Source organism: Xyrauchen texanus, chromosome 13 (assembly GCF_025860055.1).
Source record: "Xyrauchen texanus isolate HMW12.3.18 chromosome 13, RBS_HiC_50CHRs, whole genome shotgun sequence".
Classification (NCBI taxonomy): domain Eukaryota; kingdom Metazoa; phylum Chordata; class Actinopteri; order Cypriniformes; family Catostomidae; genus Xyrauchen; species Xyrauchen texanus.
Window position 1 is genome coordinate 42,050,612 of NC_068288.1, and position 16,454 is coordinate 42,067,065.

The following is a 16,454-nucleotide window of genomic DNA, read 5'->3' on the forward strand; positions in this document are numbered from 1 at the left end:
CCACCAAATTGGCACAGACCTTCAGACTGTTCTGACTCAGGTTGCTATATCTTCTTTAACTGATCAAAGTTGCGGTTTTCTTGTCTTTCCCCAAAGACCATTATCAGTACATTATATGGAATTGCGAAAACAAAAAAAAATAATTGTTTTTCAACAAGTTTCCTAAACTGTCCTACCACTCAAATATAAAACCCTGCCCTAAGCTTACGCCATTGGCTGAGCCAGAAGCTGAGATGCAGGTCTGTTCAAATAAACAGAGAAATGTTTTGAAAGGAACACAGAGCTGCAGTGTTTACACTTTTCTTGGGAGAATCCATTTACAAAAGGTTTACTTATTACTTAAGTGTTTAAACATTGAACATTTCACACTACACCTTTAAGGGTGGAACCTTAAGGCCTATGAGCTTAAGTAATGTAGGACAAATCAAGATGTAAAGTGAGGGTTATTAGCTGGGATATTTTGTTTTTTTTATCATGCTTTATTTTTGTTTATGTGTTCAGGACTGGTGGAGGACGCAGCGGGACCTTCTGTGCCATCTGTAGCATCTGTGAGATGATCCAGCAGCAGAACATCGTGGACGTGTTCCACACGGTGAAGACGCTGAGGAACAACAAAGCTAACATGGTGGAGACAATGGTATGTTTTTAGTCATCTGTCTTGAAGTAAAGAAAACCTCATTTGAACTATTGTATGTGACAGCAGAGCTCTACCAAGATTGATGTCAAGAAGCGTCTTTTGGCTGACTGTGTAAATAAAGTTTAAGTGTATTATTGAATGGAATGTTCTGGGTTCAATACAAGTTATGCTCTAGCAACAATATCTTTGGCATGCTGCCGATTACTACAGAAAGCCATTTTGAGTAACAAAAATAGTCTTAACAGAACAGCACTTACAATGGAAGTCTGAGGGGCAAATCAGTCAAAGGGGTTTAAAATGTGAAGCAAATTTTTCTCATTAAACACAAATATTTTATGCATGTAAAAGCTTGTATACATTCGTCTGTACAAAAATGTATGTCTAAATTGTTCTTTAAGTGGTGGTAATACTGTTCTAGGTGAATTAACTCATATTGCGATATAATTCGTTTATCAACATAACATTATGTGGGTGGAAGTAAAGTTTTTCTGGTATCCTTGCATGTATAATGCAAAAGTTACTGGGTTTACACACTTTACAGGAGTTGAAAAGTTGGTATAACTTGGCACAGACAATCTTAGTAAACAATTATATCACACTAGTGTAATTTATATCTAATGTATAATGTGTAATAAGTTTATACCGGTGCAATGTCTTTCCCCAAAGACCGTTATCAGTACATTATCTTTGCTTCTTTCTACAAACAGAGGGATGAATCAGAATAGTTTTCTGTGGTAATCGACTGCATCTGTGACATGGAGCTTACCTTGTATTGAATCCAGAACAGTCCTTTAACAATCTGAAATCCATGAGAAGACTTTAAATTCTGTATTCAGATAAGATTTTCAAGTATTGCTCATGCCACTAATTTGAGTAATTGCCCCTTCTTTCTTGAGTTCTCCACTTATGTAATTTGATGGGAAAAAAGTCTTCTCCAGTGTGCACATTTTACTCAATGGGGTCTCTCCATATGGTTCCATCCACATTGGCCTTAGTTCTGTAACATGTGGAGACTACAAAGAGGTCTCATATGCAGATAGCCGATGATGTCAGGTAGTTTGTTGAAATTTCTGATGGCTCTTTCACATAAGACAGCAGTTCCTCAAGCACCCTCAGCATGTTTGAGCCAGAAGAAGAGCATTATTATTCCCTCATCCCTGAGACAGACAGCTGCAATTTCTGCAGTAGTGGTGCCATCTCCAATTCTAAGAGAACGTCTTGAACGTCTTGTGTCTAATAGGCGCCGTTGCAGGTGCAATTAGACATCTGTCTCTGCACCTCTTCTGCTGATTGCACTCGAAGCATCGCTTGCGTCAGTTGGACACAAGTGGAAAAACCAACAGCTGTGAATGCAAAATTATCCAGAATAGGAATAACATCAGGGTTTCTACGATCATGGAAAACCAGATAATATCTGGGAATTTTAAAATGGAAAAAGACATGGAAATTAAGTTTTAAAACACATGATTGTTTTTTTTTTTGCTCAGTTCTAAAATACTTAATCAGCCTGAAATTCCTATTTGTGAGTGATATATAAAATATACAGTATACAAAATAAAAATATTACATGTTTTTGAAATCCTTATCCAGTTATCCCAAAGGACTAGAAAAGGTTTTTATATATTTATAAAGCTTTTAATTTTATTACATATTAATTTTTATAAATTAATGTAGTCTAGGAAATTTCAAAAGTTTCCTATTAATGCCAAATAGGCATAAATCAGCATAAAATTCCTAGTTCTGAGTGTAATATTTATACAGCATATATATATATATATATATATATATATATGTATACTGTACATATACATTAGAGTCATGGAAATATATTGGTAAATAAGTGTGGGAATCTTGTAACATCTTGATGGCTAATGAGCCTATTTCTCCATTATGTTTTTACTAAAATAAAAATGACAGTATAATGTAATTGTAATGTATTATTAATGGTGGGGTGAAAGGGGAAATGCACTTAGATTCCCTTGAGCGCATTCGGCCTTTGAACTGGTAATTAGTTTTTGCCTTTGCTTCTGTGTTTATTTAGGAACAGTACAAATTCTGTTATGAGGTGGCTCTGGAGAGCTTGAATGCCTTCTAAACATATGAAAGGTGAAGAAGAGAGAAAAACGAGCCAGGCTATCTCAAAATGACATCACATCTCATCTCATCACAGACTGATCCTCTGGAATGACAACAGGAGAGAAAAGTTCAACAACCCTCAACTCGGTTCAGTGTAAAATACTGTATAAATAAAACAAAACCTTTTTTGCTATTTCTTTCTTCTTCTGTCAATGTCCAGCATCAGAGCGTGTATCCTGGACCGTGAAGTGATCTTGTACAGTCTTTTTCCTTTTTAGCATATGCCTTGAATGTTAAACTTCATCAATGGTGAAAAAAAAGGTTCTTTCTACATGCCAGCTGGGAATAACCAAATAGACTTTCTGCAAGCTATATGTACAGATTTAAAGAAAATACAAAAAAACATGACAAAGCTTAAGCGAATTTGCAGAGAAACAGGAGGACAGATATTTTTGTTATTCTGATGATTTTGTGGTTCCTCTCTTTGGTGCATTTTCTCTGCCTGCTATCTCATAAATGTATGCAGTTTGCCTACAGACCAACATACCGATTTTCCGTTCATTGGAATGTTGAAGCTAATTTGTTCTATTGCTATTTCTGTTTATTTTCTTTTAGTGTTTGTTCTTCATAAAATCATTCGTTGCCATTTTTGTTCTGTCTTTCTTGGTATAGGCAGTGAACGTTAAAAGATGAAACGTGTATCTAGTGTTTTCTGTTTTGTCATTTGCACTTTATACGTCTTTTACCTCCAAGGGTGAATCTCACAAAAAAATAAATAAAACTAAAATAAAAATGTAAATGCAAGAATTATATTTCAGCCCAAAATAATATATATATATATATATATATATATATATATATATATATATTATTATTATTATTTTTTTTGTTGTTGTATTTTTTGTATTTTTTTTTTAATTAAGCCTTTTTAAGACATTAAGATTTTGACAATTAAGCAGACACATTTAAACCCCCTACATTTTAAGTAATATAAATGTAATTCTTATTGAAATGTAAGTTTGTATAGTATAATTGTAATGGTATGGTAGTATTTGTTGTATTCAATTTAATTAAATGTATTTTAATTAATTAAAATCACTGTGTCCAGACAAGATCATTTTCATCTTCATTACAGTAATGAGAATGCGTTTTTGCTTTTTGTTTTTTTACATTACAGTAAAATGCATTTGTTGTGTGAGAAAATGTGCTTAACTGTCATGAAAATGTCACAATGCAAAAAAAACAACAACAAAAAAACAATACAACATATAATGTCTTATTTTTTCTTTTGATTTTGTGGTTAAAATATGAACTGGGTACTTCTTTGTGAGATTCACCCCCCCCAAACAGTATGTATTTGTAAATCCTGCTGCATCATTTGATTTGTGCCATACTCTCATGTTTAAACAGTAAACATATAGTAAACATAAGACCACCAAACCACAGACAAGATCAGGAACATTTAGTAACCGCACACAACGATTTCAACCAATAAAAAAGCTGGCATTAAAACAAAACTATTTTTTGCTAAACTAATATTTGGTTGAGAGATTCCTTAAGCTTTCTGAAAATATTATCCCTTACTGTCTACAATTTTCAAAGTAATAAAAACAAAAGCAGTTGAAATCCAAATCCAAACCTTTGCACGAAAACTGTGACAACTTTGATTTCAGTTTCTTGAACTGCTGAAACATATGTGTAACATATTGACATGATGGTTATGGCACTTCCAACTGAAGTTTTTTTAGTCAGAAATGCTCTATTTAGAGTGAAAGGAAAAGAGAATAGTTCTGATTTATAATGTAAATGATTTGTGTCTTTTTATTTGATTTCATGAATTCACTGCCTGCTTTTTGTTTGACTGCTATATTTTAATGTATTTGTACTTTTCATTGTGTTCATTTATTATTTATCATTTGTTTGTCTAGCAAAGTGGTATGTAGAGCTGGTGATTTGATTTCATTGCCATGGTGGTTCTGTTGCTTGGAATTGTGATAACAATAATAAAGGGACCAAAATGTTGAACAGCAAATTTTCATCAGTGTTGAAGTTCTGTTCTTTCATTGAAGCAGTGAAGGGTGAGTTCCCAACAAACGAATGATCCCTCAGTCCCCAGTAATGATAGTTGAACATTTGCAAAGCTTTACAATCCCACGTATACTGGAGAGAACTATTAGTGTCGTTTTCAGAGGCATTTGTGCATGAACATATCATGCATTTGTTTATTTTTAATAATTGTAATAAAAAAGAACTAATGCTCTAACACAATGTACAGTACTATACCGTACTATAACAATGTTGTAAAAAGTCATTTTGTGCTTCTAGTGTGACCAAATAGAGTTGAATAATATCTAATCTAGTACAGGTAGTATGATAGTATGCTATTCCAAACAAAACTAGTGACACTTTCAAACAGGTATCCCCAAACACCCATCTGCCATTGGTCAAACAAACAAACTCATGCCATTGGTTGAGCCAGAAGTCGACATTTCGGAACAGCTCAAAACAGAGTAATGGTTTGATAGTGCCACAAAGCCAGCAATCTGTGATAAGTGTGATTTGGAGGTTATAATTTTATCCCTCTAACATTACATTTTACTCCAATGATGTTAGCTTTAGGTTTGGGGTTTGGGTCGGGAGTACAGTTTATAAAATATGTATTCCTCTTCACTGTATTACAGCATGTACAGCTGAAAACAACTCACTACACAACTTGCATTTGGCACCCCTCCATAGACATTTCACCCGGAAAATGGAGCTCACATGTGCTAGGGATGGGCGATGCCACTTATTTTCTATTCGATCCGATACCAATATTTTCAAGTCCAATATCGTCGAAACCAATACTGATACCGATACTTCTGTTAAATGTATATTTTTGCGAATACTTGGTATAAAATGGGTAATTTAAAATAATAATTTTTGTCATTATTCAAGTCATTATTATTATATTTTTTTAAAAAATTATTAGACTTCTGTTTTGTTTACCCTTACAAAAATTAACCATTTCACTACAGTAATACAGTATAGTTTAACCATGATATTTATGTACCACACAATTAGCCATGGTTACTACTACAATATTACTGTAGTAAATCAATGGGTTCAATGGTATAGTAACTTCATGTTAAATATGTATTTAAATGAATAGGTGTCATTATTGTTTCTACTTTTTAATACTTGATTATTAGTCTAACTAATAAACTAATTCATAATACGTAATAAACTGTTATATGAGTGTAGAAATGTTCACGATAACTTGTATTACCATATATAGCCTACATACAATTTTATGTTTTTTTATTATTTCTTTTATGTAACATTATACGCTTTTCTGTGTAGAGTGAAATTGTTTTCCTACTTAGAAATATAAATTATTTGATATCACGAGAAAAAGGCACCACGGACAGCAGTAAAGGGCAAAACAAAGGAAAAAAAGAGCAGGGGTGCAATAACATGCAGTATTTTCAAAAAGTTGAATTGCATATGTTACATTTAAATGTATATACATATATTAAACGTAAATAGGAAATAAATATGCAGTGCAAATTATAGTTTCTCCAGGGATGCTTGTGTGCCAGACGCTGGAAATGTCCCGCCCTTTACTGAAACGGAAAATATGATTGGTTGGCAAATATCCAATCGCGTCAGAAATGAACGTTCTGATTGGTGGATCAGTTCAGTCTGACTGTCTGTCTTGCCAGTGCTCTCTAGTGCATCTCCGATCGCGTTTAGAGAGAATCTCTGCACATATTTTTAAATAATAATAAAAAAAGAAATTTCACTCAATGGTGTTGCGGCATCACGTTATTAGATTAAAAAAGTTCCGGGTCAAATGCTCGTTGTTCTGGCGGCCATACGTATCATCAGTTATTTCATGTGGGCATACGCAATATTCTAAAACTGATAGGAGGGCATATGACGTATAGACTACACACCAGAAGCTGTTTCTCTGATTTTCTATTTTGTTTCTATCAAACAAGAGGGCGCTGATCCCTCTTGTTTGAACGAGTTTTGTGACGGCACAAGCGCTTGTGTTTTCCAGCATTTATGAAGTTAAGATGAGTAGAACAAACAGTTCCCATCATGCACAAGTATTTGCTAATATAGCCTAATCCTTTTTATTTCACTTTGAAGCTTATGATTGTTGTTCGTGGTAACCAAATAATAATACTCCTAGTTACAATAAATAAATACATTATTTAGAATCAATATTTTTGTGTGAGGATCGATATTTTCGATACAACATCAGTATCAGAAGAAAAATAATGATTTATGCTGAAATTATTTAATAATGTGAGAAGAAATAAATCGCTGAACAGCAGAAATCCAGAGTCCAGCAGGGGTCTATGTCCTTCATGTAGGCCAAAACCAGTTTCTCAAACGACTTCATGACCACAGACATGAAAATGACAGGTCTGTAGTCATTAAGTCTTGTGATTTTGTGTTTTTTGGGGACCGGAATGATGGTGGAGCGTTTGAAGCTGCAGGGAACTTCACACTGCTTCAGTGATCTATTGATGATTTGTGTGAAATTACAGGCAGGTGAAATACTGTCTAGACCTGAAGCTTTCCTTGTCTATTGTTTCCGAAATACCCGGCACACATCATACTCACAGATCATAAGTGCCGATTGAGTAGCAGGAGGAGGGAGGTTCCAGGAGGTGTTGGGGTGTGTGTGTGTGTGTGTGTGTGTGTGTGTGTGTGTGTGTGTGTGTGTGTGTGTGAAGTGAAACATGAGACTGGGCTTTTCAAACCTGCAATAAAACACATTCAGTTAATCAGCTATTAGTTGACCTTCTACAGAGCAAGGGGGAGGTGTCTTGTACTTGGTGATGCTTTTTAGGTCTTTCCACACAGATGCAGGACAGTTGGCAGAATTTTTTTTTCTCAGTTTTTCAGAGTAGCTTCTTTTAACTATTCTGATTTCCTTAGTATGTGTGTCCTTTGCCTGGTTGTACAATGTTTTATCACCACTTCTGTATGCAGCGTCTTGGGCATGACAAAGCTATCTGAGTTTTCCTGTAAAACATGGTTTATTGAATGATAAAAATGTCCTAGTGGGGATGCACACATCCTCTCAGAAACTGACATATGTTGCCACAGTATCTGTGAGCTCATCCAGGTCTGTGGCTGCAGCCTCAAAAACACTCCAATCAGTGCAGATAAAACAGGCTTGTAGTTCCAGCTCTGCTTCATTGGACCATCTCTTTACAGTCATACCTACAGGCTTAGCTTATTTCATTTTCTGCTTGTAGGTCAGGAGAAGATGAACCAGACAGTGATCAGAGAGTCCTAAAGCTGCACGTGGGACAGATCAATATGCATCCTTTATAGTGGTGTAATAGTGGTCCAATATACATCATTTCTTTCTCTGGTGGGGCATGTGATGTGTTGTTTGTATTTTGGCAGTTAACGGGTTAGGTTAACTGTATTCAAATCTTCCAGAATAATGATTGGTGTTGTTGCTCGGTGTATGTGATGTGATCAGCCAGCTGTTGCTATGCTGCGTTCATGCATGCTTGTGGCGGGACATAAACTCTCACCAGAATAAATAAGGAAAATCCCAAGGTGTGTAGAAAGGATTACAGTTGATGAAGAGCATCATCAGCGCATCTTCTTCAATGCTGTTGTAACTGTACACCAACTTTCATTGACGTAGAAGCATGTTCCACCCCCTCTCTGTGATGCGATTTACTCTGAACAGCTGGAAGCTCGGCAGATGTAACGCGCTGTCCGGAATGACTTCACTCAACCAGGTTTCCATGAAAAACGGAGTTAGAAAAGTCCTTATATGGTTGAATGAACAGAAGTATTTCTTCAGTTTTGTTGGCAAGGGAGCAGACATTCGCCAGATGAATGCTCGGCAGTGGAGGCCTAAATCAGCGCTGACAAAGCTTCACAAGCGCGCCGTCTCTCTTCCCTCGCGTGCATATTTTGTAGAGCACCATTGCACCTCAAAAGAATTTCTAAAAGATTTCTAATAAAATGTCTGAATAATCAAACACCGGCAAAATTATCAGGTATGCTCTGCCGAATATTCAAACAGTTCATCCCTGGTGAAAGTGATCGGGAAAGAGTGACAAAAAACAAAAAGAAAAGTAACACAAATGCAAGAGAGCTCCACACCGAAGCAGCTGTAACCACTCCTGGTCACCCCGCTCCATACGGGACTCGAACCAACGTCTCCAGCATGGGAGGCTAAAGGCTACAGCCTCTAGCATCAGTCGCTAGTGCACCTTTTGAGGTTTACACACTGCACAGCTATCTACCAGCTGGCTCCCGTTACACAGCCATATGTGGTGCCATCATAATGTAAGTCAAATGTGTACAGAACAGGCCAAAATGTACATTTAAGTACATTGTGATAAGTGGTTGCCAAATATATCTATCTAGTGCATGTTTACATAGAGAAACATATGTAAAAAGAAAGAAACATTTTTGTGTAAAAAAAGGTCCCTAGTTCTTTAAAAGTGCATTTTTACCACCAATCTATTTCCCTCCAAAACTAATTTATTTGAAAGACTACAAAATTAGCCCTTAAAAATGGTAAAATGTTTTGTGGCTATGTAATGATGGTTGTTTCATTGCTATAAAGTTCTGGTGGTACTGTATTCCCGCCTGCCTGTCGCACAGATCACTTCATAGTGGCTGTCAGTCCATTCCGTGTGCCACAGGGCATTATCTATCAAATCTACAAATTATTAATCCCCCTCTCGCAGTAAGGCTGTTGCAAGGCAGGTCAGTTCTGATGAAATATTAACACTGTTTATAAACATTATTATTTTACACCTGTGGTATATGTTGGTAACCTATGGAGAGCTGCTGTCATATCACTCAAAGTAAAGCACTGAGAAAGTACTGCTTTGATCTCACAGAAAATGACATGTGAAGTTACATTTGGGTACTCTATGTTGCTTTTATTAAAGATTACTTGCTCGAAAAGATGAAAAATGTATTCTAAATGATCATAAGTGAATGGACTTTAAACAAGTTGACAGTATGTCAATGCATTTGTGAGTATGGCTGTATCCAGAAAAGAATACTAATATACCATTCTTACTAATTCTGCAGGATATAAAATAAAGTTCTTTAGTGCACAATATAAATGCTTATAGTTTAAATTATAGGAGTTTCTCTTATACCTTTCTCTACAAGAAAATATCACAAACAAAGAAGCCTTCAAATTTGGGTTAAATTCAGGTTGATCGAGTGTTGAACATGCAATAGATCCGAACCGATTTATTTCATCATAATTTGTTTGTCATAATTTTTATAATGGAGTGACTATTTGCACCCAAAGGGAAATATCATCTAACACACAGTGCAGCTGTTTGCATCCCAATAGTCTGCTGTAACCACAGAAATATACAACAAACTAGACAATAGATGTTGCTACAGTGATGTGGGGTGTAAAGTTAGTATGAATGTGCAGTGTTGTTCTAGTAACCGCGGTTTGAATCCACCTTTTGTCACACTCTTTTTCCCATTTGATTTCCCATTTCCACTCTTAATATTTCCTTTAATACTAAAAATAATAGATAGTAATTAATATAAATGTTGATATAATCACAGTGATTTGATCATGGTGAATGTCGAGTAGTGCAGAGAATGGTCTGATCCAGAGGTCTGTCGATCGCATTCGGCCCCGCAGCTCGGCATCGCTTGTATGTAAATTGCATCACTGTATTACTGTAGTAATATTGTAGTAACCATGTTTTTAGGCAGGTACCATATATTTAATGCAATTAATCATGGTATAACTACAGTAACATTTTGTTAATAAAGTAACCATGGTTAATTTTGAGGTAAATTTACAACAAAATACCATGGTGAAACTGCTTACTGTAATAAAACCAAGGTTATTTTTTTCTAAGGTAATGTTAGGGTTAGGTATAGAAGTAGTGGTAAATGTGGTGTGTCTGTGGGACTCTAAATAAACACATTAAACACACTGCAGTTATACCCATATACTATATTAGTATTTAAATATAGGTGCAAATAGCATGACACCGCAGAGACTCCTAGCATGTGGAGGCTCATGCTACTCTCCGCGATCCACGCACAACTTACCATGTGGCCATGTAGAGCGAGAACCACTAGTCGTGACCACGAGGAGGTTATCCCATGTGACTCTACCCTCCTTATCAACCGGACCAATTTGGTTGCTTAGGAGACCTGGCTGGAGTCACTCAGCACACCCTGAATTCGAACTCGTGACTTCCGAGGTGGTAGTCGGCATTCACAAATCGAGAGAAATGGACCTGAAACACACACACCTTTCGTGTGAGTTGTATGAGATATCAGCTGTTGCTCTACAAGGACGCTGCACTTGACAGAATTGGCTGTTCTAAACGTGTTCTCTCCTGTGTGAGAGTTTTATGATGTTGGGTCTTGCAGAGTTCTTTCACTTTTACAGGAAATGGCGCGTTTTGAGCGTAGACATCCTGGTGCCAGCCTCACACGTCCGCCTTGCACAGATACCCCTGTACATATGGGCAATTCCTACAATTCTGTGACATTTAAATCCACATTACAAGTGTTTGTGGTATTTATGTTGTTTAATTTCACCAAATTACAATTTTGATAGGCTTGTTAAAAATAATAAAGACTTTTTATTATGTTAAACACTTCTTTTGGCTTAAAAGTTAAATTAAATAATTGAAATCCTTTTCTTTTGCACTTCCATTGTCATTTCCTCATGTCCCAAAAGCTGCATGTGAAACATCTTTGACAAAAATAAATGCTAAATCATAGGATTTTAAATTTTCCCCACATACAGTTAAGAGTTTAGTGTTACATTCTCTCAGTAACACGTATCAATTTGTGGTAAATGTGTAATTTTAACAAATTGTTTGAGGGTTTTTTTGTGTCCCTTGATCTATTGTGCACCCTGTTATGTGTCATGATACTATGACATTTTATTGAAGATATATGTTAGGAAATGACATCACTCACACTGGAGGTGTACATCACTCATTCTGCAAAATGACCGAGTTATTTGAAGTTTATAACTATATTGTTTTATTTATGTTGACTGGCTTAACATGTCACATGACAGTGAGCCGATTTGCTTACAGATAACAAGTTAAAGAACCTATCAGCTTGTGCCACATAGAGATTCATGGCTGAACTTTGTCATTTATAAGCTTGTTTGTGCGTGATTAAATTGTGCGGTTGCTCAACTGAAAGAGCATTGCACTTATGATACAAATATGAGTCCTTTATATGAGACGACATGTGAGCAGAAAGTGTGACATAAGCACCAAAAAAAGCATGTGGTTCCTCTAGCATTTGTATTTTCCCATCTCTCATTTGCTTTCTGACACTATTGGTTAGGTTTAGGTTTAAGGTTTAGGTTAGGGAGGTAGGTTTGTTGATTTAAAACTTAAAACCTTTAAAAAACTTAAAAAAAAATAATTTAACTCACTTTTAACACCAAACAGTGGACATTTCACTCCAGAACTGCAGCAATATGCGTAATGAACCACTTGAAGTCATACTGCAAAAACATGGTCAAAGCCATGTACATAAAAAAAAAAAGGATATAAATATATACAGCCGTGGCCAAAAGTATTGACAGTGACATAAATGCTTTGTTTTGCAAAATTTGCTGCTTCAGTATTTGTAGATTATTTTATCACATGGTTCTATGGTATACTGGAAAACAATGATAAGCATTTCATAAGTTTTAAAGGCTTTTATTGGTAAAAACACTCAGCTTCTGGGCCAAATCCTGACTGATGGCGATCCATTCTTGCCTTATTAGTGCTAGGATTTGATCACGGTTTGTGGGTTTCTGTTTGTCCACTCGCCTTTTGAGGATTGACCACAGGTTCTCTACGGGATTAAGATGTCAATGTAATGATCTCCGAGCCACTTCATTATCACTCTTGCCTTGTGACATGGTGCTCCATCATGCTGGAAAATGCACAGATCATCACCAAATTTCTCTTGGATAGTTGAGAGAAGTTGCTCTTGTAGGAACGTTTTGATACCATTCTTTATTCATGGCAGTGTTTTTGGGCAGAATCGTGAGAGAGCCCACTATCGGACTATCAATTTTTCAGATGTCCCAAACAGTCGGAAGGGGGCTTCATCAGAGAAAATAACGTTGCACCAGTCCTCTGCTGTCCAATCCTTGTACTTCCTGCAGAATTTCAGTCTGTCCTTGATGTTTTTTATTGGAGAGAAGTTGCTTCTTTGCTGCCCTTCTTGACACCAGGCCATTGTCCAAAACTCTTCTCCTCACTGTGCGTGCAGATGCACTCACACCAACCTGCTGCCAATATTGAGCAAGCTCTGCACTAGTGGTGACATGATTCTGTAGCGGATTCCTCAGGAGGAGACGGTCCTGGCACTTGCTGGACACTCTGGGACATCCTGAAGCCTCCTTCACTGCAGTTGTACCCCTCTCCTTGAAGTTCTTGATAATCCGGTAAATGGTTATTTTGGGTGCAATATTTTTTGCAGCAATTTCCTTGCATGTGAGGCCATTTTGATGCAAAGCAATGATGGCGGCAAGTCTTTCTTTAGAGGTAACCATTGCTAACAAGAACACAATGATTGGAATAATTTCTTCCCTCCTTCTATAACAATCAGTCTGCTCTTATAATCCAATCAGAATGATAGAGTGATTTCATCTGACTAGTACTTGTTCACAATTTCCCAGGTGCTGCTGATATGATTAGTGAAATTATGTTGGCTGGTCGTTTTTTGCCAGGGCCAAAAAACAGTGAAATTTGGGTTTTTGTGATAAAGTTAATATTTTTGGCCAATGAAGCTTTTTGCAATTATTAAAAATGCATCTGATCACTCTGCACAATAATCTAGAAACAATGTGAATCAACACCACAACAACTGAAGCAGAAAACTTTGCAAAACACAAAATTTGTCACTGCCAATACTTTTGGCCACGGCTGTATATATATATATATATATATATATATATATATAAAAAACCGATCAGCCACAACATTAAAACCACCTGCCCAATATTGTGCGGGTCCCCCTCGTGCCGCCAAAACAGCGCCAACCCACATCTCAGCATTCTGAGATTATATTCTTTTTACCACAATTGTATAGAGAGGTTATAAAGTTACTATATACTCAGATAACTGCTCTGTACAATTATATGCATTTGTATATATATATTATTATTATTATTTTGTTTTTATTTGTATTTTTTTATCTAGTGGTTAACATTTTGGTTTACTTTTGCGAATGATCACAAGTCACAAGCTAATTTAAAATGACCATAATCATTACTGTTCTCTTTGGTTCAGGCTGTCTTGAAACTGCAATGCTTGACCTCTTTGGCATGTTTATCAAGCATATGATAAACTTCAAAGCCATCACAGATGTCCAAGGGACTCAAGATGGCGCCGAGTATGGCTGCTGCGTTGCGAGCTCCGACACAACACTGCAGTTTATTGTTTGTTTTCTTTACAGTTTTAAGTTTTTTTGTCTTGGATGTTTTTTGCCTTTTTGTATACAACAGACAAACGCTTTTGGACATTGGTTCTACAATTACACACCGAAAACCAGACTTCAAATTCCTTAATGCCGATCCGCTGTTTACAAACACGCCAGCGGAGCCCTTTGTCTGAGCTGCCCGGCCGCGGAAACGCAGAAGGAAAAGGGGAAAAAGAGCCGCCGTTCTCATCAGAGTAAGACATTGCGCAAATTGACCCCTGCTATCCAGTATACTACTGGCAAATGTTCAGTCTCTGGACAACAAGTGTCCACATCACTGAGGAACTCACATGGTCCTACATTGAGGCCACAGCACCTCTTCTTCATGAGACGGCTGAGGAAGTTTGGAATGAACCACCACATCCTCACACGGTTCTACACCGGTACTGTAGAGAGCATCCTGACTGGCTGCATCACCGCCTGGTACGGCAATAGCACCGCCAACAAACGCAAAGCCCTGCAAAGGGTGGTGCGAACTTCCAGACACATCATTGGAGGTGAGCTTCCCTCACTCCAGGACATATATACAAGGCGGTGTGTGAAAAAAGCTCGGAGGATCATCAGAGACTCCAGCCACCCGTGTCATGGGCTGTTCTCACTGCCACCATCAGGCAGGCGGTATCGCAGCATCAGGAACCGCACCAGCCGTATTGTGTTGTGTAAGTATGTGTACATTTGATATGTAAATTGTGTTGTATAAATATGTTGTTTATTGTAATTGGTATATGTCTCGTCACTGTCATGACTGCTATGTTGCTCGGAACTGCACACAAGACTTTCACATACTGTTGCACTTGTGTATATTGTAGTGTGACAATAAAGTGATTTGATTTGATTTGATTGATTTGAGATGATACGATCATAGTAACTCTAACACCTCCACTGAACTCAGCCTGCAGGTTTGTATTAACACCATGCTGGATATGGTTACAATGTGTGCCAACTTGCCCGTGAAGTAAGTAAATAAAGTCATATAACATGGGTATGATCTACACTATGCTATCTGAATAGAAACACCATTGACTTCTAGTATTTTTAAATGAAAAAAAAAAGGTAACCACCATTATTATTATTTATAATATATAGAGATAGAGATTTGAACCAGCAATAGTAACAGTGACTCTTGCCTTAGCAAGCAGCACTAATTAAGATATTGAATGTAATTTGTGAACAATTTTCCACATTTTCACATTTGTAATGGATCTTATTTGTTCAGTAAAGTGTAAAATGACAAATGTATAAATCATCTCAAAGCCATTACTGGATATAATTTATTAGACAGCCTGTACAATTACATTATAAATGACAATCTGTTAAGAATCATTTGTAAGATAATTACAAAAATATTTCCTCTGCCAATCCCTTAATGTTCAATCATTTCAAATTCAATTCTTAATCTGGGCGTGCAACTAGGAATCACACATCCACTAGGAATTCCTAATTTAATTTGCCAAGGTTACCCATTTGGCACATAACACAACATTATGCTGAGCGGCATGAGATGGCAACTGATTTGGGTCAAGCACAGAGACTTCTCTCTCTCTCTCCGACCTTGAAAGCATTGGAAGTGGTCAGAGAGATGCGAGGTGCCCCTGTCTGTCAGGCTTTGGTGTTTTCTGTAGTTCTTGGCAGAGAGGCAGGACTGTTTGGAGAGACTCGGAGGTAGGCGACCCATGACTGTAGGCTTCGGGTCTTGCAGAGGGTGACTGATTCTGATACAAGTGGAGGTCGGCCAACAGATTTATAAATGTCTCCTAACTCACGGGCCACGGGGAGGAATGCTTCAGAGTGTCAGCCATCATTGATTCTGGCAAGTAATGGATTGAGACAGGTTGGAAAAGAGGAGGGACATGAGGGAAATATGAAGGGGAAAGAGGGAAATACAGTACCGAAGACCAGAAGTGACAGAGACAAGAAAACTGTGGGAAAAGGAAAGAGGAGCTCATAAATTGTTCTTTTTTATAAGCATTAAGGCACAAATCCAATGTTTTTGTGTAGCCAAGTGGAGAAATTTCATGTAATTTAATTCAAGTCTGAAATTGGATGTGGCCCCTTTAAGAACCAGAATTTTGCGACACCTGCTTTCCAGTTCTCTCTTGTGTTGCCAGAGTTTTGCAACACCTGTTCTGTGGCACTCTCTCGAGTTAGAAAAGTGAGAACATGTATTACACAAGACAGCGTTTTGTTCATCGTTTGAGATTTCTTTGGGTAAAAATAAACTGTCACACAAGATGCTTATAAATTGCATTAAATATGTGTTCAGAAG

At 37.0% G+C, this 16,454-nt stretch overlaps 1 protein-coding gene across 1 annotated transcript in view; it reads left to right on the forward strand.

Moving 5' to 3' along the window:
* Positions 1-3,462, forward strand: part of LOC127653872 (receptor-type tyrosine-protein phosphatase T-like) — a 322,776-nt gene extending 319,314 nt beyond the window's left edge. The window contains exons 34-35 of the mRNA XM_052140673.1: positions 502-637; positions 2,679-3,462. Of these exons, the coding sequence (XP_051996633.1) occupies positions 502-637; positions 2,679-2,732 (190 nt within the window). The 3' untranslated portion in view covers positions 2,733-3,462. The remainder of the gene's footprint in view (positions 1-501; positions 638-2,678) is intronic.
* The last annotated feature ends 12,992 nt before the right edge of the window (positions 3,463-16,454 follow it).